At 45.7% G+C, this 25,907-nt stretch overlaps 1 protein-coding gene across 7 annotated transcripts in view; it reads right to left on the minus strand.

Annotated features, from left to right (window-relative positions):
- Nucleotides 1-25,907, minus strand: part of DPF3 (double PHD fingers 3) — a 345,195-nt gene that overhangs the window by 97,257 nt on the left and 222,031 nt on the right. For all 7 annotated transcript variants that reach the window (XR_013160349.1, XR_013160350.1, XM_077122963.1 and 4 more), the window contains 3 exons: nucleotides 20,582-20,709; nucleotides 11,731-11,826; nucleotides 3,682-3,760 (listed from right to left, as the gene is read on the minus strand). Coding sequence is in view for 5 of the 7 variants with exons in the window: in XM_077122963.1 (XP_076979078.1) it covers nucleotides 3,682-3,760; nucleotides 11,731-11,826; nucleotides 20,582-20,709 (303 nt within the window). In the remaining 2 variants the exon portion in view is untranslated. The remainder of the gene's footprint in view (nucleotides 1-3,681; nucleotides 3,761-11,730; nucleotides 11,827-20,581; nucleotides 20,710-25,907) is intronic.

A 25,907-nucleotide genomic window follows, 5' to 3' on the forward strand; every position in this document is an offset into this window, starting at 1 on the left:
GAGAATTCCTGGAGATTCAAGAACTTCCAGATGCGCAAAGGAGGGAAAAATAAAAGGGCTGAGCAACCAGAGGCCAGAAGTCTCCAAGTCTGAGTGAAGTCAGCCAGTCATTCCCAAAAGTCAGCGGTCATAAGAACCCCCTGAGAAGCTCATAAAAATGCAAGTTCCTAGGCCTGCCTGCCAGATTCTCATGCAGGAGAGCTGGCGTGAGGCCCAGGAATCTGCATTTTTAATAAGCATCTAGGTTATTTCTGTTGCAGGTGGTCTGGGGTCCACATTTTAACAAAACCAACAGCTTTTCCCACAAAGTCATATTCAGTTCACTTCGTTTGTGAATAATGAACACTATTCCTTTGGCAAGAGATCAAAAGGGAAGAAACAGAACTTTAATTCGTAAATTTGGTCAACGTTTCAGGATAATTAATAGAGGTTGGTTGCTTGCTATAAAACGAAGTATTCCTCCACACGCACCATGGATCGGGTAAAAAAATAAATTACGTTCAGATGATTTCATATTTCTCTGGAATGGAATAAATTCAATGGCTGAGTGAAAGGTAACAGGCACACAATCCATCACCTGAAGTTAGCAATTAAGATAATACTTCAACTGCCCATCTTGAAAGGGACGCCTGCACCAAGAGCATGATACAACAACTATATTCAGGAACAAATAACAGGAGAGGTGAAATCCAATCGCATCTGAAAAATAGCTATTACCGTTCCCTATGAGCCCAGAAAGAGCTGTTGGGGTCCAAGGTAGCCTAAGGTTTTCATAAATAACTTGAAAGATGGAGTGAGAAGTATGTAAATCAGACCACAGATGATACACAAATGGCAGAGGTTGCAAATCTGTGGAGAATGAAATTTAACTACTGACCAAGGTCTTTAAATTCGTCTTTATTGAATCTTGTATATTGAAGTCACATATTATTGCAGCTCTTTATTGAGACTCAATAGGGTCAAATGAGAAGTGATTTATGGAAGAAGGAATAATCAAATGCTTAAGTAGAAAAGAGCATACACCTGGAGAGGCACAGCCCCTGGAGGGGAGGACAGGCACTGATTGGGAAGTTGTTGAAATGGTGCTCAGGGTATATAGTTTGGCCAAATATTTCCATTCACTACAGATACAGGTTGTGTTGAAGGGCTGATATGCAAAATTAACAGGGAAATGTGGCCGACACTCTTGGAGCCACTTGGCCTAGATGCTGCTTCCAGTGGGAGTGTTGTGATACACGCAGACCTGGAAGGCAATTCAGAACCGGGCAGCCCAGAGATTATGGGGTGTGGCCCTAGACCAACCAAGAGCACAAGGGGATATCCAGAGGGCCTCCAGACAGACAAAATGCTGGATGGGCCTATTTGTTAGGAAAAGATACACCAAAGGCAAGCGGGCCTGGATGAAGGAGAAATTTTCAGCTCATTTTAAGGAAAAGCAGTCATTCCAAGCACAGCTGGAATCATGGAAGAAAGGGCAGCTTATGGTAACACCATCCCTGGGGACATTCAAGGGGTGACCAGACACCTCTCTACTTAGGATGCATTAGCGATTATTAAAAGCAATCCTTGCTCAGTTGGGGGGAGGGAGAGGCGAGCCTTGCGACCTCTCCAAAGGTCATTTGTATCCCAAAGGATCACATGTTTGAAGGGTACCAGATAAAAATAAAGCCTATTCATCATAGAGCTGCCACACAAATTCCTAAGAGAGCCAGGAGAGAGAAGGGCAGTCAGCAGTGGACCTTGTTTTGCAAGTGGAGGAAAGGAAGGTGGGTGTGTGTGCCGGCGGCGCCAAGAGAGCAACCACCAACACTGCAGAGAGCCAGAACCAGGCCTGCAATGCGCCTTCTGCCCCAGCCCCAGCGGTGTAAGGTAAGCAGGAGGAGGACGAGCTCATGTGGGGAGCGGAACAGGAAACAGCAAACCGCAGTGAGAGCCCCCTAAGCAAAGCCACAGGTGCTTGGGGCAGAGGGTGTGCTTCAGGCACTTTATGCGGAAAGAGGGGAGCCGGGAAAGAGAGGGTGCCCACAAAGGGTGTTTCATGGAGATAATTAGTGGGGAGGCACCAAGAAGTAAAGATAAAGAAAGGAACTAGGAGTTGAATGAAGCAAGAGAAAAAGGAACACAGGGTGAGTTTGGGAATATACAGAGTTACCATTGGCTGGGATTCCAATGAATGCTATTGAGATAGAGTAGAAAGTCACATAATGAAAATAAAGCTTTTTAAAAGAGGACCGGTGGAATGCTCCAGTTCCAAGGCAGATGTCAGTATTCTTTATAGATGGGCCGATCGAGCGAGACAGAGCTGGTAACTTTAGTGAGACCAAAGCCCAGAACCATAGACTCCCAAGGACTTATACGCCTGGGCTTTTAGACGTCAGGACAAAACTAAACAAGAAGCAAGACCCAGGCAGAAGCAAACACCTCCAGCCACTGCCAGGAGCATCAGACCCCAGCTGGCTCCCTCCTGCTTCTGGAAGGGAATTGCTTCGGGTTGGAGGTGTTACCTGCAGGAGCTGTCTCAGGAATATCATCTGCATGGTGTATTAAGCAGCCAAATGGGGGTCATAGAGTTTGAGTTTTTCTAGCAAAATGTTCTCCAACCAGCTGTCACCCCACTGGACACAGAACAACTTCTTGAAACCAGATGAGGCCAGTGAAGAGGGAGGAAAAAGGGATCACCCCAGTCTCATTCCCCATGTCCCTATCTTCCTCTGGTTCTCCCCCTGCCTTCAATGAGAATCTGCAAACTCCAGCAAGAAGAGTGGGTGCCCAGAGCAGGTGGGGCGGGGCTTTCCTTTACTACAGCCCCTTCTCTCCAAGCACAGGGGTCTGTGTCCTCAAAGAGGAGAAGACAGAGGAGAGATCCATCAGGGAGTGTGGGTTGAGGGCTGTCATTGCTATGTTATAAACAGATGGTGCCCGATACACTGAGACGATAACTAGGGCAAGGCTTTGAAACCATCCTGCCATGCTGCACAGCAGGTGAGGAAGACAAAGGCTGACGGCAACCCCGCCTACAGCTGAAGGCTTCCTAAGGTGCCCCCACTGCCTGTCACCCTGGAACAGCCACCTCCCTCGGCCCCTCCCTTGCTCCGTCTGCCCATCCTGAACTTAGGCACCAAACATCAAGAAGACAGTTTCTGAAGCAAGCAAGAAAGGCTGGAGATGGATCAAAGGCCATTTATTAAACTAAGTCATCATCATAGAAAGGTTCAGAACCTGCCTTACCTAGGAAAGGAGAGAGAGAAAAGAAATTAAAGGGAAACAAATGAAAAGCCACAAGAGCCAAGTACCTTTGTCGGAGGTTTTTGAGTTATGCTTTTGTTTGTAACTCTCTGAAACAGAGAAAGAAATAGGGGATGAATCTTAAAGGAGACAGCATGGAAGAGAGAGAGCCAGAGGGAAGCCACAAGGGAGAACACTGCCAGAGAGAATTTGCGGCATCAGAGGCGGGGAGGCCGCTCGGACTTGCAGCCCTACTCGTGCAGACCACCCCCCGCCCCCGGGGTCGGGGGCAGGAGCCAGAGGAGGTGGTGAGGGGCAGGCATGCAGGCTGGGGGGGTGCTGGCCCAGGAGGAGGTGGCCCACCCGGGCAGCGACGAGAGGGCAGACAGCCAAGGAAGTGCAGGGAAGGAAGGGGCTGGCGGCAGGGGTGGGAAAGCGGGGTCTGCAGGTACTTACTGTCACAGACGTAAGGTTTATCGTGGTCTTCCTGAGAGGCGGCGTCGTGCCTCCTCCTGCCCCCAGCAGAGCCGCGAGCCTGGGAAGACATGGGGGGCATGAGGGAGGCTTCTTATTATAATAATCACAACAGCTCTATTTCACCCCATTCGATCTCCATAACCTCATTTTACAGAGGAGAAAACTGAGACCCAGAGAGGTTTGGTGACTTGTCCCAAACCATTCAGCTACTCACGTGTCTTATCTCATTAAATCCTAACAACTCCAAGAGGTAAGCACTACTGTTATCCCCACTTTACAGATCAGACAACTGAGGCAGCAGAGAAGGGAAATAGCTTGTCCCAGGTCACTTGGGCACTAAGTGCAGAGCCAAGGTGTAAGCTCAGGACTGCCTGACTGAAAGCACGTATCTCCCATGTTCTCCGTTGCCACAGTGACCTCTTGTCCCATGCCTTTGCCTTCCAGCTTCCTGACACAGCAGGAAGGTGCTCGGCCGGCTCCCTTCAACTGACCAACAAATAGGCCTATGGGGAACCAGTCCTGGATGGGGACAAGACACCTCCCATGCCCACACTCCCCCCCCTACCCACCCACCCAAAGCTCCCAATGGGCCAGCCCCTGGCCTCTGGGCACATGGGGAGCTCCCACCCCCGGCCTGGCTTGGCCCACTCGGTAGAGGCAGCTTCTGCTGAGGCCTCCCTTTGCACTCTGCCTTGGGCCAGTGACAAAGACCTTGACACCACTCTCCTGGGGCTGGACTCCCAGTACCACCACCTACATGCATCTCCAGAGAGGATCGGCATGGCCAGGTGGGGGGAAGGAGAAGTGAGCTCCACTTCCAAGAACAAAAGATACCAGCAGAGAGGGAGCTGGCAGCCAAGCAACCCTGGGACAGTGGCTACATGAACTCAGCAAGGTTTATTTTTAAACCTTTATAAGTCCCATACTGTCACGCGTGTGGCACCCCAGCCTCCACCAGGCCATTCTTTGGTAGTGAGTAGCAGTAAATCCCAACCAAAGAAATGGACTCTTGGGGACTTTGGGGACAGAGAGGAAGGAACAGCAGATAAGAAATAAAGCCTGGGCTAGAGGAGCAAGGGGGCAGGTCCAATGGAAGAGTGGACCTGGGGACTTCCCAGTGGAAAGCCTATACCCTGGGCCTGCTATGCTTGCACACAAACATGCACACTCACATACACACTCATGGGGGACTTCCCAGTGGAAAGGCCTATACCCTGGGCCTGCTATGCTTGCACACACACACACACACACATTCACATTCACACACACTCATGGGGGACTTTATAGTGGAAAGGCCTGTAACCTGGGCCTGCTACGCTTGCACAAACACACACTCACACACTCACACTCATGGGGGACTTCATAGTAGAAAGACTCAAGGTCTGCAAAGCTCAAATACTCAAACAAAACACACAAACATGAATACCCACACAAACACATGAACACATGCTCACTAGGGGCTTCACAGTGGAAAGACTTGTACTCCAGGCCTGGGAAGATCACACTATCTCACAAAACACACACACCCCACACTCAACACCACCCGCCAAGCTATTACTACCTCCACCACCTCCTCAACTTGTCTCTTTCCAAAACGAACGACAAAATTCCATCTCCCTCCCTCCCTCCCACCGGCCTTTCTCTCTCTCTGCATCCCCCACATCGCCCACTCCCCCAGCTTCTGCAAACACTGGCAGCCAGAGCCCTCGCCTCCCCCTCATTACTCAGAGTTGACCCAAAGAGGGAGCTGTGAGGTGCTGGCAGTCACCCCAAGGCGCTGACAGGCCTCCCCGGCTGCCTATGGTGCTGAGGGGGCTCACCCTCTGTGGCCCTCGCCCCCCACCCCAGCTGGGTGAAGCCAGGGACGGCCTGGCACGTGGGGCCCGCAGCCCCATCACGGCCGCCTCTGAGCAGGGGAAAGCAAGTCTGGCAGAATGGCAGAGGCAGCAGCACACTCAGGGATGGGGCTCTGCCTGTGAGAGACTAAAAATACCATGAGGGAAAAGAGAAGGAGATGCGCAGAAATGGAAGCACATGGGCTTCTGGGGGAGCAGCCACAGGGAAGAGGAGGGCCCAGACTAGAGCTGGGCTCTGATTTCATTCTGTAGCACTGACTAGCCCTGAGCCTCTGCTCCCTCAACTGCAAAATGGGGTTCGTGAAGCTTGGCACTTGACGGAGCACGCGAGGGACTTTTCCTGGGGCAGAGGCATTCTTTCAGTCTCTGAACTCCGAATCCCACTAGTCTCGTTCAAACGTCACCTCCTCAGGGAAGCTCTCCCCATCCAACCAATTAAAATTGCCACCCATAGCCTCCTCGTCCTTCTCTTTCCCCAGCCCTGCTTTATGTTCCACCACAGGACATGGCCTTATCTAACATTCTATCATACATGTGTCGGTTTACTTGTTGATTTTCTGTCTCCCCCACATCTGGGCAGAGACCTTTTCTCTCCGTGTACCCCTAGACTCGGCACCTGGCACATGGGCAGGCCAGATAAGAAGCATTTACTGAATAGAATGAATAAATCAATCGGTCAGTGAGTCCATCATCTCAGGTTCTTCTCCTTCATTCTCTGTTTCCAAATCCTATTGTTTCTGCCTTCAATGGCCGCCTTCAGCTTTTCATTTTCTTTCCATTCCACACCCTCATCCAGGAACTCACCAGCTGACCCTCGAACTGTTCAGAGAACCCACCAGATGGTGTTCTCCCTCCACATTGCCCCGACCACCATCCTGCATGATAACCAGACTAATGAGGCAGAAAGGATGAAGGACAGGAACCCACAGCCATGCACTCATTGGTACATTCATTCATTGTCCCGAAAGCCTGCCAACACCACCAAGGGCAATCTAGTGTCTATTCCATTAGCTTCATCCCGTGCTCATGCCTAGTCCATGTGTGTTTGTCTCATGGATCTCTGTCATGGACCAGCCTCCCTTCTGCCCTTCGCATCTCATCTGTTCCTTAGCTTGCTAACATTCCACTCCTCCAGCACTCTTCCCCTTGCCGCACTGAGGAGTAAAAAAAGCAACAGCTTTAAAGTCAGACAGATCAAAGTTTAATCCAGGCTCCACAAATTGCCAGCTCATGTGTTCTTGGACAAGGTACTTCTCTAAGTTTTAGTTTCTTCCACTGAAAAGTGGGTATGGCAACACGCATTTTGCAGAGCTTGTTGGAGCTAAGGGTGTGTGAAACCACGGGAGTAGTGCTAAGTCCACAGGAAATGCTCAATAAATTATTTTCCTTTCCTCACCCAAGTTGATCGCGCTCTCTCTGAACTCTTCTTGTATTTGCTTAGTACACAGTCAGAAGAAGCCTGCTGTTTTCAAATTATATCATGGGACTTAATATTCCCCCCCAATTTGATGCTAAGGTCCTTGAGGGCAAGGATGACATTTTATGCTTTCTTATAAACCCACGACACCTAGCACTACACAATGCAAAGCTAATTTGTACACATTAGCTCAGTTACTTCTTACAGTAACACTATGAACCAGACTAATATGGTTATTCCCTTTTGACATTTGAGGAATTCGGTTCTGAGAGGGTTCATGACTTGCCCAGAGTCACAGAGCTAGGATGGGTCTCCAGACTCTGTTTTAGAAAACTTTGAAACTGGCTGTCTAAAAGAAACCCATCCTCCCTCCCTGAGAACTGCTCTGCCTGCTCTGGTCCTCCTGCCCGACTTCCCGTCTCATATGGCTGGGTCACAGCAGCCACAAAATTGCACCAAGCAGTCCTGCCCCATTGGCCACTGTTGACTAGTACAGGAATACACACCTGACTCAAGCTGGGCCAATCAAGTTCTATCTCCAAGGGAATTGGAGCTTGGAGGTGGTGACCTTGGTTAGTACAGGTCATTTCACTGGGGACCCGTAAATTCAGGGGCCGTGTGGCAGCCACTTTTGGCCAAGTACACAGAGAAGTGGAGAAGTCAGTCTTCAGAGAGAAAAAAGAAGGAGGAAAGAAGCTTCCTGGATCCTTGTCTCTTTCCTGGCCCTACGTCCCTGTCACTTCCTAAGATGTGGATCTTCAATAATTGCTTAAATTTGGGGCACTGGCCCAGCAGCCTCTCAAACATTTCCCATTTTTGCTAAGTCAGATTAAATGAATTTTCTTCCTGCAATTAAAACACTTAGGAGAGACTTCCAAGCAGAGAGCTAGTTTCTCTATATAAGCTGTTCTAAGTTAGTGGGTCAGGGATCCTTGAGAGTCTCCAAGATCCTTTCAGGGGATCTGCAATGTCAGAACTATTTTCGTAATAGTACATAATTAGTACTATTATGTACACTCGCACAAGTGTAGTGAAGTCTTCCAAAGGCTATATGGCATGTGGAGGAGCCCTCCCTTTGTGCGCTGGTGTGTTATTGAATGTAAAAGTTCTAATATGGTAAATATCCTCAGACCAGCCACACTGTCATCACTCAGGAGCTCATTAATAAGGCAGGCTCTAGTCCCCACCCACTTTCAGACCTACTGCATCAGAATTTGCAATTTAACAAGATCTCAGGTGGTTCATCTGCATAGTAAAGTTTGAAGAGCACTCACTAAACCACAGTGCATCAATAAATACTTATGGATTGATTGATTGGTTTACAATTCTCAAGTGGATGGCTCACAGGAGGTTCATGAATTTGAAAGACCTCTGATCACTTGGGTTAAAGTTACTGGGGACACAGTTATTAATTGTTGGGTTTGAGTTTCCCTCATCCCTCAGGGAAGACCCATTGTCAGACCTCTAAGAGCTGATCCCCTTACTTGGAACCTTCTAATAATAATACCTAGCATTTGAAATTGTCTGTGTATCATTACTCTCATTTACTGATGTAGAAACGGAGGCAGGGCCACTATCGCAGAGGTTATGTAATTCTCCCAAAGTCCAGTAAGTGGTGGGCCTAGGATTTGAATTCAGGGTGTCCCAGTTCCAATAAGGCAATGCCTGTTTTTTGTTGTTGTTGTTTTTTGGGGGGGGGTGGGGGCGGTGCATAGTCTGGGAATTGAACCTGGACTCCCACATGGAAGGCAGGCATTCTAACCACTGAACTATCCATGCACCCCAATGCCTGTTGTCTTAATTGTTACCTTAAACATGGGTTGCTTAAGCTTCACTGTACACAAAAATCCGCTGGGGAATCCCGCTAAAACACAGACCCTATATCAGTAGGTCCAGGGTGGAGCCTGCGGTCCTGCATTTCTAACAAACCCAGGTGATACCAGTGCTGCAGCCCAGGGACCACACCTGTAGGGTGCTGGACCTTAGATGGCCTCTCGGTCCTGACAACAGACATAGGAGTGATCGTTCTTCAGCAGCAGCTTGAATTTGCCACTTTAAAATGTGAATAAAAGACAGCTGAATTGTGGCTGGCTGCAGCTGCTTTGCACACTTAATGTGGCATAGACAGGCTCACCCCCACCCACCCAGGTCCCCCCACAGCTCCCAGAATAAGGGACATTCATTGCACATCAGAGAAGCCATTCAGCAACCCGAGGCACTAGAGCAAGTCTAGATCCCACCCAGATTCAGGCCTACTCACAGTGCTTGCAATGCTGAAACAGGATTTTCTCTCTTTTTCCATCATTCAGTCATTCATTCAACAAGCTTACCACTGGCTACATGCCAAGCTCTGGGCAAGGAATTAATATGGACAGTTGAAGACAGCATGACCCAGTGGAAATGCACAGATGTGTCTTCAAATCCTGCCTGCTTCCTTATTCAGCTGGGTGACTTTGAGCAAGTTACTTAACCTCTCTGAGAGCAATAATACCAACTTATGGGTATGAAATAAGCAGCATTGGCCAACAGAAATACAATGTGAGTCACGTGGGTCATTTAAAATTTTCCAGTAGTCATGATAGAAAGAGTGAAGAAAAAAAAAGCAGGTGCAATTGATTTTAACAATACATTTTAACCCAGTAGATCCACAATCTTATTTCAGTATGCACTCAATACAAAAAATTATTAATGAGATATTTTGCATTATTTTTTCATTATAAGTGTGCTACTTATATTTACAGCACATTGCAAATTGGACGAATCAAATACTCCAGTCATATATGGCCAGGGGCTGTGGTAATGGGTAGCACAGAAACAGATAATGTGGTGTGAGGTGCCCAGCACACAATCATCATGATACATAGTTGCTATTATTGTAAGGAACCCATCACATTGCCTGGAGTACAGTAAGTTCTTCACAAATGGCTGCTGCTGTCGTTACTGCTAACATTTTTACACAGAAGATCCCCAGCAAGTTCAAACTTCTAGATTTAGGGCGAGAATGAAAAAGCTAGAAAGAGGACCATTTTCTACAATCTACTTTAGCAAGTATGGTTTGAGGTGGGGAAAGGGAAAGAAGCAGGTTGGGGGGACACAGCTTTTGCAGATCACAAAAGGTCTAGAAATTCCAAGTTCTACAGTCAACTTTAGGTAGGATTAGATATTCATTATTCTGTAACCCCAATGGAGGAATGGGTCTAGGCAAGTTCATCAGTGACTGTTAAAACCATCTGGTGAAAAGCTGATGGGAGGGATCAGGCGCACAAAACACCCAAATCCATTCATCAATTTCTACACCACTAAAAGTGAAACGACTAGACAGAATAGACTTTCTGATGCAAGAAGAAGTATACATGATCGCCTAAGAAAGATTCTCAGCCCTTCCCCAAAACATTTAGATACACACACACACACACACACACACACACACACACACACCATTGCATGTCACCTGAATCTAATCAACACACACACCACTGCATGTCACCTGAATCTAATCAAGCCTCTAACTGCCAGTTTTCAGGAAATAAAGGGATAGAGGAACACTAATTAAACAACACTAAAAGTACCTACTCCACCAAATCTAGACAAAAATCTCAAGTTGCTTAACACATGGTGTGGAGGGAAAAAAAACATGTGTATGATTGGGTGTAGTGAGGGAGGATGTATGTTATGGAATAAAAGAGACTTAAGCTTCAAACAAGCCAAATGTAAAAGACATTTTTGAGAAAAGTTATCAGAGATCAGACAGTGGATATCAGAATCATTACATCTGTTGGATGTGATAATAATACATTAGCAATACACATGGAAGTATGTGCAGGTTAAATGAAAAATGTCTAGGACTTCCATTCAAATATTTGAGCAAAGACAAACATAGAAACCAACCAAAAAATGGGAGAAAGGAATAGATGAAGCAAAACAGTCAAAATATTGGTAAAATTGAAAAGCTGGGTAATGACTCTATAAGGGGTACACCAACAGAGTGCTGCCCTGTCTGGAAAACAAATCCAGCTCCTGGCAACAGGAGAAAGCATCTTAGCTCACTGGGCAGCACTGGGTAACCAGTACCAGTCACCTGGGGAACTTGCTTTTAATATTGTTTTCCAGGCCTGGTGGAAACACGAAGGCTTTGGAGAACCAACCTGAAAACACAAAAGCACCCCACAGGCTGCGCTCCCTCCCCTCAGGGACCTCACTTGCATTTTCACTCCTTCCACAGTTCCCCAGGCTCCTGACTTTTCCTTACCACATTCGCAGAATACCAGCTTCCAATACCCATGCCAAATCCACATGGGAAGCATCAGCTGTGATACCCAGGCTTTCCCAGCATGCCCCTACCTTCCATCCAGGTAAGGGCACCCAGAGCAGGGCTCCTGACATGTCATTCTGGTGCAGCCACAGGGACTACAGGGCAGGAAACTTTCCACCTTGTTTTGTGACCAAGAAATGGGTACTATAGACACACCCTCCTCATCTTCTACCCTTGCCTGACCTCACCCCTCAACCCTTCCCTGACCCTCAGCATCCCTTAAACAAACCTTCAGCCTCATCTTCTCCCTCTTGCCAGCTCTAAACTCTTTCAGGGTATGACCTGGGACTAACGCTGTTCTGGAATTTTCCTCTCTGAATATTCTTGAGGACCGTGAGTGTGATCTCTATTGAGTTGCAGAGAAACTCTGAACCTGGTAATCAATCATTGGCCTGGCCTCAGCCTCCCTGATGCTTTCCTCCCTCGTGGTGTCCCCAACTCACCCGTCCTCTGGTCCTATTCTTCCTCTTGGGGATATCTTCTTCTAAATCCTCTTCTTCGTTCCCTTCTTCTACATTTTCATCGTTTTCCAAAACCCTCTGAAATGACAAGAAAATAAAGCGAAGGTTTGAGAACAAAATGCAAAGGAGAAAACCATGACTGAGTCAGCTTGGGATGTTTTGCGTTGTTGTTGTGCTTTAACAATGTAAAGATTCTGTGACTGCGTGAAAAGCTGTGTTTTGGGGTTTGGGCCCAGGAGGCTGGTTGCTCTCTTAGTGCTTCCAACCCTTTTTCAGACCCCTGGGCCCCCTTCCGGGCAAGTCCTTCCCAAACATTGACCTCTTTCAACTACTTGCCCAAGAGGAGCTTTCTCAAAAGAGAATACTCTTGTAGGAGTGTTTTCTTGTATGGGATCAAGATGTGTTGTCAAAACTTATTTAATATAATATTTCCTTTTTATTTGAAAATATGCTTTCCTTGCCATTTTAGAATCCTGCCCTGTTTGATAAAACAAGTAACTTCCTGTTCATGGGAACAGAATTTGATATTAATGTATTATCCATTGTTATTTTTAAAGAACATGAGGTTTTGTAGTGTTTAAAATTCGTTACAACACAGAATTTGCAATGAAGCTTAAAGATCATGAATGCAATGACTGCCCTCCAGCAGCCCTAACTCACACTGCAGTACAGAATCCAATTTCCATTTTACAGGTAAGTAAACTGAGGCTGAGAATAGCCATATCTGCTCAAGAGCATACAGAGAATCCATAACCACAACAAGATCTGGATTCACCAGTTCAGAGTTTTTGGCTCATTTCTCAGCCCTGGAACAATTGCAAGGTGTATTTATGTCATACTCTTCAAGTGGGGGCCTGAGCACGTTCCTCCTTTTGTGGGCAGGGTAGGGGAAGAAGTAGGATGTGAATCTCTGGATGTGAATCTCTAGATGTAACCGAGGAATAAAAGATTATGGCAGACCTGATGAATCCCCGAGTGATTTGATCAGTGAGTGGAAAGGTATTTGCAAAGTCCCCTTCTGGGAATGGTGAGAACAGGGGAAAACTCAACTTTCCCAAGTCGAATTCTTGATATTCTCATAAGCAGTGTGGACAACCAAAGCTATAGGCTGAGCCCCCAGTCTTGGGGTTTGTTCATATGAAACTTAACCCCACAGGGGATAGGTCAAGCCTACTTAAAATTATGCCTAAGGGTCACCCCCAAAAGAACCTCTTTTGTTGCTCAGATGTGGCCTCTCTCTCCAGCCAACACAAGTAATCTCACCACCCTCCCCCTGTCTACGTGGGACATGACTCCCAGGGGTGTGGACCTTCCTGGCAACATGGGACAGAAATCCCAGAATGAGCTGAGACCCAGCATCAAGGAATTGAGAAAACCTTCTTGACCAAAAGAGGGAAGAGTGAAATGAGACACAATGTCAATGGCTGAGAGATTCCAAACAGAGTTGAGAGGTTATCCTGGAGGTTATTCTTACGCATTAAGGAGATATCACCTTGTTATCCAAGATGTAATGGAGAGGCTAGAGGGAACTGCCTGAAAATGTAGAGCTGTGTTCCAGTAGCCATGTTTCCTGATGATGATTAAATAATGATAACAGCTTTCACAATGTGACTGTGTGATTCTGAAAACCTTGTGCTCCTTTTATCTACCTTGTCAACAGATGAGCAGAACACATGGAATAAAAATAAATAATAAGGGGAACAAAATTAAAATAAATTTAGTTTGAAATGGTAGTGATCAATGAAAGGGAGGGGTAAGGTAAAAATTTGTTTCTGTTTTTTTATTTTTCTATTGTCTTTTTATTTCTCTTTCTGAATTGATGCAAATGTTCTGGGAAATGATCATGATGATGAATATGCAACTATCTGATGATATTGTGAATTGCTGAGTGTATGTGTTGGGAATGTTTGTGTTTCTTTCTTGTAATTTTTTTTAATTAATTAAAAATTAAAAATAAATAAATAAATAAAAATCTTCCCATCTCATTTCTGGAAAAAAAAAAAAAAAGATTATGGCAGAGGATCCAGCATCCCATGGTGGGACTAAATAAGTGGGAAGGGAAATGGAGTTCACTGGTTTTTAACCTGGCTGACTGTTTGACCTTGGATAAGTCATCCTCTCTTCACAACTGTTTCCTCAATTAGAAAATAGGGATTCATTCATTCAATCAACAAACATCTATCTAGTGCTGAATACATGACAGGCTGCACAATGGCTACAGACCTGACCCCAAATGGACTTTACAGTCTAGTGAGGAGAACACAGACTTAAACAACATGCACAGACATAGAATTACAACTATTACAAAAGCAGTGAAAGGCAAGTTCATGGTGCCATAAGAGAGTGTGAGAAGGGAACTTTACCTAATCTGTGAGTCAGTTAAGAATTACCTGAGGAAGTAACCTCAGAAAGTTGAACTCTGAAGGAGGAACAAGTGTAGACTTGTGTGCTGGTTTGAAAGGATGTATGTACCCTAGAAAAGCCATGTTTTAATCCTAATCCCATTTTGTAAAGGCAACCATTTCTTCTAATCCCTATCTAGTACTATATGTTTGAAACTGTAATTTGATCATCTCCCTGGAAATGTGACTTAGGGAGTCAACATCTTGATGTGATCTTGATGTGATCTTGAGTGATCAAGAGTGGTTGTTAAAATGGATTACGTGGAGATGTGTGTCCACCCATTTGGGCGAGTCTTGATTAGTTTATTGGAATCCTATTGTGCTGGTTTGAAAGGATGTAGAAAAGCCATAATTTAATCTAAATTCCATTTCATAAAGGCAGGATAATCCCTATTCAATACTGTATGTTTGAAACTGTAATCAGATCATCTCCCTGGAGATGTGATTAAATCAAGAGTGGCTGTTAAACTGGATTAGGTGACGACATGTCTCCACCCATTTGGGTGGGTCTTGGTAAGTTTCTGGAGTCCTATAAAAGAGGAAACATTTTGGAGAATGAAAGAGATTCAGAGAGAGCAAAGAATGCTGCAGCACCACAAAGCAGAGAGTCCACGAGCCAGCGACCTTTGGAGATGAAGAAGGAAAGCACCTCCCGGGAGCTTCATGAAACTGAAAGCCAGGAGAGAAGAAGCTAGCAGATGATGCTATGTTCTCCATGTCTCCTTCTAGATGAGAGTGAAACTCTGACTGTGCTTGCCATGTGGCCTTCCACTCAAAAGAGAAACCCTGAAATTTACTGGCCTTCTTGAACCAAGTTATCTTTCCCTGGATGCCTTAGATTGGACATTTCTATAGACTTGTTTTAATTGGGACATTTTCTCAGCCTTAGAACTTTAAACTAGCAACTTACTAAACTCCCCTTTTTAAAAGCCATTCTGTTTCTGGTACATTGCATTCTGGCAGCTAGCAAACTAGAACACCTACAAAAGAAAACAAGTGAGATTCAGAAAGAGCAGAGAAGAATGACATAGCCATGAGAAGCAGAGTGAACCAGCTAGCAACCTTTGGAGATGAAGAAGGAAAACACCTCCAGGGAGTTTCATGAAACAGGAAGCCAGGAGAGAAAGCTAGTAGATGGGCCCTTCCAGCTGAGAGAGAAACTCTGTGTTCACCATGTGCCTTCTCAGATGAGAGAGAAACCCTGAATGTCATCGGCCTTCTTGAACCAAGGTATCTTTCCCTGGATGCCTTTGACTGGACATTTCTATAGACTTGTTTTAATTGGGACATTTTCTCAGCCTTAGAACTTTAACTAGCAGCTTATTAAATTCCCCTTTTAAAAGCCATTCCGTTCCTGGTATATTACATTCTGGTAGATAGCAAACTAGAACACCTTGTAAATGGGGACAATGGAGAGAAGGGGAGAGAAAGTGCCCGAGGCAAAGAGACCAGCATGAGCAAAATCCCCTAGGATGAGAGAAGAGCACGACTTGCCCCGGGAGCAGAAAGAGGTCACTGTGACCAGAGCTCAATGGCCCAGAGAGACAGTGGTCTAAGTTGATGCTAGAAAGATGGGCAGGTGCCAAATTACACAGGATAACAACATTCATCCACTCATGTGGTGATGGCATAAAAACCACACAAGCTATAACGCTTAGAAAGAAGCACACGCTACACTAATGTCTGGTATCACCATCACTTTTGGGGGGCGGGGGGCTGCCCCACAGTGCCTTTGGCCTGTCCTCAAAGTCAGAAGCCCAAAAGTCAATCAGTGCTCCCTTGCCCAAGTATTCTGCCCCAACCCCAGGGCCAAGATAATGTTAATAACCAAGTTCCTTCCAAAGAACTCAAAACAGCTCAAATGACTTTTCCTCTGTTTCTCTACTAGGTTTCTTTGGGAAGCCCCCAGCTGACCACACCTATGGCTCTCTGCACCAGCCTTAGCCATCTAACAGGGAAAGGGCACTGTCTGCCAGACACAACCTCCAGGCCATAGCTAGGAAACTCTGGCCTGGGTCCAGAGCAAACCACCATCCTCTCTGCATCTTGGCTTCCTGAACTCAGGTGGGAACTCTAGTGAAAGTCAACGAAGATAACGATGTTGTGAGTACAATTAACAGTGCTGTAGTATGTATATGAATGGGGTTTAAAGGGGAAATTTTAGGGTGTACATGTTCCCAGAGTAAAAATTAAAGATAAAACATAGAACTGTATCACATAGTGAATCCTATTGTAGACAACGGACTAGAGTTAATAGTACAAGTATAAGAATGTTCTTTCGTGGATTATAACAAATGTAGGACACTAATACACGGTATAAACAATAGGGTGGTATATGGGAAAAATATACCTAATGTAAACTATGGACAACAGGTAATAAATACCACTTCAATATTCTTTCATTAGTTGTAACAAAGGTACTACGCTAATGCAAAGTGTCAACAAAAGGGGGATATATGGCAATGCTGTATTTTTTATATGATTTTTCTGTAAACCTACCTCTCTAATTTAAAATAATAATAAAGCATATTTCACAGGCCTATAAAAAAAAAGAAAGATAATGATGGGTCAAACGCTCTGCGGTCTTCAATGAAAAGATGTAGTACAAATGTGAGGTGTTATCATGACAATTGTTGGTGTTTGTAGAGCCATCTGGTAAACTTTCTGGGTTTGGAGTCATTTCATCAAGTGCCTTAACTTTAAAGGTCATTGCCTCTGGCATCTCAGCACAGTTCTGCTGACTCTGCTCTCATTTTACCCCCAAGATATATTCTGGGTTGTAAAACTGAAAGCTGAGCTAGAACCCTGAAGTGCTACATAGTCTCAAGTGTCCACCTGTGAACTGACTTCTCCTAAAATTTCCATCCTTTCCTCTTTCCATCAGCTACCCTGTGTCTCTAGAACCTCTATTGTACCTTGGGCCTCAGACATGACAGCATCTGCCCCACGGGTCTGCATTTCCTATACTGTGGCCCTGATATCAGAAGCCTCTCTAATAAAATTCAGAAGGAGCCAGGAGTTGCTAAGGAACAAACGGTATTCAGGTCTCAGGAAGAAGAGAGGGAGTCTTGTATTTGGAGTGAAGGGCAGGGGTGGTGCAACTATAGACACAACTGCATTCCCTGTCTAAGGACAATATCTGGAAAATAAATACACATTAAAGAACCTTTCCTCCTGTTACTCCATATAGTCTTTATAATAATGACGATAGCAATGTTTCGTGGTTGCATTAAAAAAAATTTTTTTTAATAAATTCATTTTTAAAGACTCCATTATCTCTAGCCTGGAATACTGCAAAAAACTCTTAACTTTTTTCCCTCCTTCCACCCTTAGCCCCACATCCAATCTCCTCTCCATGCAGCAGACCACAAATTCACCACCCTGATTAAAATCCTCCAAAGGCTTCCTGTTTCATTTCTCATCAAATTAAAAGCCTGTTCCATGGCCTGGGAGATCCGCTTGCTCTGGCCCCTGCCCGTACCTCCAAGTCCATCCTGGGTTATTCTCCCCCTGGTCCTCTGCTCCAGCAACACAGACAGACCCTCTCATCCGTTCTTTTGACAAAACGAATGCTAACCTATCTCAGGCCTTGAAGTGCAGCTTCTCTGCCCAGAGAGCTCATCCCTGTGAGTCTCACTGTGCTGGCTCCTTCTCATCCCAAAGGACTGTGGTTAAATCCCTTGTCTCTTTTAGAAAACTACCTAAAATTTGCCCCTCCTCCTACACTGTATCTTCACACTGTATTCTGTTCATGGCATTTATCCTGCTTTGCAATTTATTTTATTTGTTCATTTACTGGCTTTCTGTCTGCATGGCACATTAGACTATAAGTTCCTTGGATGGAAAAGACAGGTCTCTGTTAGTCTTCCTGTTTTCCCAGTACCTAATACAGTGCTGGCTCAGGGGAAGCACTTTGGTTGAATAAGTAAATGAATGAATGAACAAATACAGTCCATTTGCTATACATGTACTTTATTTTACTAATATAAAGCCAGTAAAAACAACACAAACTCATTTGGCTCATGGTCCTAGATTCAGCTGCTAGCGCAGTAGATGGTTTCCCCACATTCTGTACATAGCCATCAGAAATGATGGCAATGGTGGTGGAGATGATGATAATGATGGCGAACCATAAACTAGTCCAGTGCTGTACGAGAACTCAAACCCACCACCAGTTCTGAAGGGAAAGGGCTACCTGTCACTAGAGCATCAAATATACCAACTGAGCAAAATATACTCTAATAGGTTTAAGTCCAAAAATAGGGGGTAAGGAATGAACAGAAACAAAAGAAAGAAAACTACGGGAAGAATGTTCTGGATGTCCTAAGCGTCGGAGGCAAGAAAATATCCCTCTAGCTGCTTTGGGGATCAAGAAAGACTCCAAGGGGAAGGCGGCACTGGGTTGAGTCTAAAAGATAGTACAGATGGATTGAAGAAAAGGCATGCCAGTTAAGAATGCAGCATGACCAGGGACCTGGAGGGAAGAAGGCTGCGTGTTCAGTCCAGTTGGCTGAAGAATGAAGGAGTAAAGAAGGAGTGGAAAGTAAGCCTGAAAAGTACATGAGGAGCAGAAAATGTAGGCCCAAGAAGGCCACACCCAGTTTTAGCAAGGGAGTGGCCCAAGCAGAGCTCTGCTTCAGGATGAAAGGTCAGCTAGCAACACAGGATCTGTTGGAGAGAGGAAGGAGGGGGGATGGGGCAACTTGTAGGAATCTACCCGTTCACATATTTATTCAACAAATATTTATTGTGTGCCTACCATGTGCCAGGCACTGTGTGGGATGCTTGAGTTACATAAGTGAGCAAAATGGACAAAGGCTCATGCCCCAGGCAATAAATAAAAATAAATAAGTAAATTATAAAGTATATCAGAGGTGATAAGGTATAGAAATAGAGAAGCCAGCAGGCAGTATAAGGGAATCAGGATTGCTGGGGGGTGAGAGGGGCACAGGTTGTGGTACTACACATGGAGGTCAGAGAGAAAGAGAGCTAGGTGCAAAGACTGAAGGAACAAAGGGGAAAGGCAACTAGATATCTGGGGAAGGAACTTCCCATGCACAGGAAACAGCCAGAGAAGCAGCCCTAAGGCAGAAGTGTGCTAGGTCTGTTCTAGGAGTAACAAAAAGAGATCCATGTGCCTGGAACTGAGTGAGCAAGGAAAGAATCAAGTCAGAGAGAGGCAAGGTGGCCTTTGTCTTCTACTCAGAGTAAACAGAAGCCACTGCAGGATTTTGAGCACAGAAGTGACAGGATCTGACTTAAATTTTAAAAGGTTCACTCTCAGGTGTTGGCAAGAGACCATTTAGAAGGCAATGGCCACAATTCAGACAAGTGCTTGGACTGGCTTGGAGCAAGGGGGCATGGTGAGAAGAGCTGAGCTTCTGGAGTTACTTTGAAGGTGAAGTCAACAGGATTCCTGATGAACTGGGTATTGGGTGTGAGAGACAGAAAGGAGTCGAAGCTGAGGGAACAAATGGAAGTCATGCTATGGCAACTGAAAGCAAGAGGCTCGGCAATTCTTCTTAACAGTATGATGGCAGAAGAAGAGAGGAGATTCCTGGATTTATTCAACATCTTCATTGAGACCCAAGTCTGCTGGGCACATGCAAGGCCCTGAGGATACCACAGTGAACGCAATAGCATGGTCCCCAGGCCCAGACAGGTGATACTTACTAGGAAATTTTAAAATGTATTACTATTAGCATTACTTGACATTAATTAATACTTATTATTATTTAACATTAGTATTAATTACTATTAATACAATGCTCTGTGCCAAGCATTTGTATTAGAAATGGGGATCCAAGGTATAATGAAAAGAACTGGTAAGGGCATGAATTTAATCCAGCATTAATAGTGTTGGGAACAGAGAGGTGGACACACTGGGGCAGGAGGACAACCTGCCTGGAGGCTGACTTCAAAACTGGCCTTGAAGGATGAGGAGGCGGTGATGCAAAAGGACTGAGAGGTCTGCTGAACTAGAGCAGAGGGTGGGGTATAAGAAAGGAGGGGCAGGGATAAGGCCAACACTAACGTGGGACTAGCTGGAGTGGACAACCCTGAGGTTTCAAGCCCAGACAGTAGACTGTTTGTTCCACCTGGATGGTTGCCTGGCAAGGACCAGGTGTGTTTTGTTCACTATTGTATCCCTAGAACCTAGCAGGATGCCTGGTACACAGTTGGCTCAAGAAATGCATTTTGAATGGATAAATAGGGAACTCATTTGAGGGGAACTGATATGAGGGGAAAGATGAGCTCTTCTAGGAGCCATGTTAAATTGAAAACACTTTATGAGCTGCCCGGCAGTGGTGTCACGGGGCAGTGTGAGACGCAGCCCTGGACCTAGAGAAGAGAACCCGAAGCTGGTGCTGAAGTTTTAGAAACAAAATGGTGATGCTGGGTGGATGCCCCTACAACGGGCACAAAAATACCTGTATCTCCTGGATGCTTTCCTCCTCCCTGGCGTCCACCTTCTTCTCAACCCCCTCCCCGCGGAGCAAGGCTTCCAGGGTGGTGCTTTCTGAGGTGAAGCCATCCTTCTTCAGGGGCAGCTCTACTTCTGAAAAACGAGGACAGAGAGGTCCGGTCAGGGCCACTAAAAGCAGAAGGGACCTGGGCAGGAGTAGAGATGGCCTGCTGTCTCTCCTCCTGCTGGAATAGGAACAGCGAGTCAGAACCAGCTTCTAGTACGCCACTTCCCAATCCTGGAGACAGAGTCCCAATCTGCCTGCACCCTGAGGGACAGCTGAGACAACAGAATGGGCACCCACTGGCCCGGAGAGCTCAGCCTTGCTTTTGCCATTCTCTGGCCGCGTGGTATGGGACGGGACACCCAAGGTTTCAGGAAACAATGCCTGGCCTCACAGAGTCACCCTGGTGAGGAGCGGGGGAGGGGAGGGGAGGGGCTGCAATGTGTTCCATTACTGTAGAAGAACTGTGAGAACTCTAAAGCAGTAACCAGCGGTGGCCTCAATTATTACTTTTCTCCTCTATCTCAAGTCTTCTCGCCAACTCCACGGCCTCCCCCAGGCGATGCTGGCTGCCCGGCTCAGGTCTGCTCTGTGAAAAGCTATTTCCGCCTCAGAGAGCCTGTTCTAATCAACTCGCTGGGGAGCCGGAGGCCGGCGAGGCCGAGGGCTGAGCGGGGCTGAGCACTCACGCCCCGCAGGCCCGGGGGGGGGGGGAGCAGAGAGCGGCTGCCGCGGAGCCTGCGCACCCCGGGCTTCGGTTCTGAGACGCGAGGAGCTCACGCGGCTGCCCGGACCTTGGGGTCATGGGGCCAGCTGAGCACTGGCGGCCAGAGCCAGCTCTGCCCGTGAGAGAGACCAGAGAGCAGCTGAACCCCTTTCTCCAAGTGTCCCCCAAACTCCTAACCCGAAGGAGAGCCTTTTAAAAATATCCATTATTAAAAAACAGAAGCCGCAGCTATACGAAATTATATTTTGATTTACTGTGCACAGTTCTCCAACCTCTCCTGTGATCCTGTATCTCAGCGCCCCCCACCCTTCGCTCTCTTCCCACAGGCAATTAAATGTGTGGTGAGGCGCCCCTACCACGTTATAGGTAAGAGGGGCGCGGGGCTGTGACGCAGCAGTCCCTTGAAAATCAGGGGAAAGCTCGTGACCCAGGTCTACTGGTGGGGGGTTGAGGGAAGTGGGATTAAGGGCACCAAGAAGGGATGGGGAAGCCCTTTGAGGGTAACAGAGGGGATCACTACACCCCAACAGGGAGAGCGTTTGCAAGAACCGGGGTGGGGGGGATGGGGGTACCTCGCGGCAGGGGACCCGTGCAGGAGCTCCCGCCTCCGGTAGAGGACCCCCCCCCACTGTCCCCAGCTGGTGGCCCAGCAGCAAGGGCACCACCAAGGACGCCCACCAAGCCCGATCACTCTCCCCTCCCATGCTCCACCTTCCTTCTGTGCCTTCCTACTGCCCAAGCACAGCCGGAGAGAGTCCCGGACGTCAGCGCCCGGGGACACCAAACCGCGTAGAGGACAGAGAGTGGATTTGGAGGAGCAAATGGAAAATAACCAGCCCAACAAAGCCCAGTTTATTCTGACTCCCATGGGAGGGTACCTACGCCTTTGATCTCCTCTCCCCACCCCCAATCCTGAAACAGAGCTGGGCTGACCAGCATTTAATTCCCATTAAAACTGAAGAAATGCATGCCCACGGGTGGACAGCCCCCAGAAAAAAGCAGGTGGAGAGAGAAACAGTACGCAAAGTCCCTTGAGGGACAAGATGCTTGGGCTTTTTCTCATTCAATCAATCAATCAAACAGGAGCAGAGATCCACCCCCTTCAAGAAGCACTACTACTAAATCAACCACCCCCAAAACTCATCCATCTACTTCAGCAAATGTATCCTGAGCACCTGTCAGGTGGCAATCGCAGGCCCGGGACTAGGTACACAGGTGAACCAAATGAATGGCCCCTGCCTTTAGGCCATTTACAATCTAAAGAGACGGGCATTAAACTCTAATTACAAAATGTAAAAATGCAATTACAAATTGTCATGAGTGCTATGGAGGAAACACAGCAGAGTAAAACGTGAAAGAATAATTGGGTGGGTGTCTGCCTGAGACTGCAGGGCCGGGGTCGGGGAGACCTGTGGGATGAAGTAACATTTAACTTGAGTGTCAGGAAAACAGCGAACTGTCTGTTCTCTTGAGTTCAGAGCATGCAGCTCTACAGTCTGTTCTGATGACATATTACTCTTTCTCACAAGTCTGAAAAGTCTTCCAAATGTCGAATCTAAAACAATTAAAGTTGTGTTGCCTCATTTCTGTCCTCAGTCAAAAGAGAGCAGCTGGTCACCACTCCTCATACTTCAAATAATCATATATATATATTATATATAATATATAATAATATATATTATATATATAATATATAATATATATAACTATATATATATATAATATATATATATAATATATATATATTTGTAGTTCATGCTGTAGAATCCCCCTTAGTCTTCTCAAAACTAAATAAATCCTTTCAGAAAAGTGCACAGTATTTTGGAGCTGAAAAGGGCTGCACAGATCATCTAATTTAAAAGTGTCATTTATAAATGAGTCACCCAAAGCTCAGAGAAGTTGATTATCTTCACCAAAGGCCACAGAGCTAGTGAATAAGAGAGCAGGACCAGAATGCAGCTAATAGGTCTTTTCCAGAACACCACAATGATCATGACAAGAGCCCCCACCTCTGTCCCCAACTGGTGGCCCAGCAGCAGGGGGACCATCAAGAATGCCCACTAAGCCCGACCACTCTCTTCTCCTGTCCTCCACCTTCCTGTTGTGCCCTCCCCCATTGGCCAGGCACAGCTGGGCCCCAGCCCACTGATGCAGTCCAGAACGTCAACGCCTCAGACTTTTTCTTAGTCGCTCCAAGGCCCAGGCTGAGCTGTGATGGAGCCCTAGTTCTTCTGTATACACATAGACCCTTCAGCATGTAGTAAACACAAAATGCAGCTTTCCTGGTTACCTTATTTCATCTAATCCCCACAGCCACCTGAGGGGTCAGCACAGCTGTTATCCCATTTTACAGATGAAGACACTGCCGCTTAGGCAGGCTTAGAACTCGCTTACTATTAAGCAGCTGGAAAGGGGCAAGGCTGGGACTTGACCCCAACCTGCCTCCAGAACCCGTTCACCTGATCTATAGGCTGTACAGACTCCATCCTGCCTCTCTTTTGGTGCTTCCATAAGAAGAGTTTTTCCAAACCTCCCTTCATTTTCACTGCATTTCTAGACTCTCCCTGCAGTCTTCACATTGCAAGATAAAAGGCAGGACTTTGCTGAGGCAGAGGGCAGGTTGGTGCCACGGTGCTGAGCTCTTCTGCTCTGTGAGAACATGGCTGTGTGGCATTCACCCTTCTATACCTCTTTCGACCCCACATAGAATTTTCCATCAATTGTGATCCGCCTCCTCCTTCCATGAGAAAATATCCTCCATCCTTGTTTCCATAATTCAATCTACTCTTGGTCCTCTTTGACTGAGCTTTACCAGGTGGGGCATAGTTTAAGAATGAAGAGGAAAAATATGGGCAATCTTGAAAAAGTAAAATGGACTCTCCTAGATGCAAAGATTAGAAAGGTCCCCAGATAGCATCCTGAGTCCAACCCCTGGATTTTACGGAACAGGAAAGTCAACACAGAAATAAATAGAACCTTCAGATGTTGACTCTCTCTCTCTAAACCAACTCAGCAGGTGAACTTACTGCCCTCCCATCCTACGTGGGACATGACTCCTGGGGATGAGCTGGGACCCAGCATCATGGGACTGAGAAAGCCTTCTTAACCAATAGGGAAAAGAGAGAAATGAGACAAAGTTTCAGTGGCTGAGAGATTTCAGAGTCAAGAGGTTACCCTGGAGGTTTTCCTTACACATTATATAGATATCCTTTTTTAGTTTATGGTATATTGGAGTGGCTGGAGGGAAGTACCTGAATCTGTTGAGCTGTGTTCCAGTAGCCTTGACACTTGATACTATAACTAGTATAAACTATAACTATATAGCTTTTACAATATGACCATGTGATTGTGAAAGCCATGTGTCTGATGCTCCCTTTATCCAGGGTATGGACAGATGAGTAAAGAAATGATAAATTAAATCAATAATAAGGGGGAAGGGGATAAGACGGAAAATGGGTAGATTGAAATACTAGTGGTCAATGACAGGGAGGGGTAAGGGATATGGGATATATGAGTTTTTTCTTTTTTATTTCTTTTTCTGGGGTGATGCAAATGTTCTAAAAATGATCATGGTGATGAATACACAACTGTGATGATATTGTGAGCCATTGATTGCAAACCATGTATGGACTGTATGTGTGTAAAGATAGCTCAATAAAAATATATTTTAAAAGGAAAGAGATGGAGCCTTTCACAGGTCACAGAGAAATTTGGGACCATCATTCTTACCTGAATTACCAAAGTCTGTCATTGGATCTTGACGTTTCTGCCTTCAGAGAGCCCTGGAGTCAGATCCTAGCTTTGTCATTTATTAGTTGGGGGAGCAGGGCCTAGTTACTTAACTTCTCCAAGACTGTTTCCTAAAACGTGAAATGGGGATGACCATAATTTCATTTTCATAGTGTTCGTGTGAGAGTTACATGAGATAATACCCTGCCATAAGGAAACCCTGTAAAGATCCATGAAAAACAAATGCAAGAAACAGGGTGGAAATGAAGATTATCAATTTTTCTGTTGTTGTTTTCTATTCAAAACTTAAGACTTAATTTAGACCATATATGTAAAAAGCCTGGGACATTGTAAATGCTCTGTAAATGCTAGGTACTATTTTATCAAAGCTTGAATAATTCTAATTTTAATGTTAGAACACCACCGTGCAATAGAAATATAATGCATGCCATAGTTACAGTTTCAAGCTTTCTAGTTGCCGCGTTTTAAATAGTGCGAAGATGCAATTGATTTTTTTTTTACTTTTTTGCAACTGATTTTAATAATACATTTTTTAACACAGTACACCCAAAACATTATCATTTCAGCATGTAATCAATATAAAAAATATTCGATATTTTACATACTTTTACTCATATTACATCTTCAGAATCGGGTGTGTCTTTTATACTTACACCAAATCTCAATTCACACTAGTCACATTTCAACTGTGTGTCTACCGTGCTGGGCAGTGCAGATTTATAACATAAAAAAAGTAGCATTTCATATTATTTTGCTCCAAAAAATGGAATGAAGTTAAATATAGTTCTTAATGCTGTCTTCTTAAAACCC

This window comes from Tamandua tetradactyla, chromosome 12 (genome assembly GCF_023851605.1).
Source record: "Tamandua tetradactyla isolate mTamTet1 chromosome 12, mTamTet1.pri, whole genome shotgun sequence".
Lineage (NCBI taxonomy): Eukaryota > Metazoa > Chordata > Mammalia > Pilosa > Myrmecophagidae > Tamandua > Tamandua tetradactyla.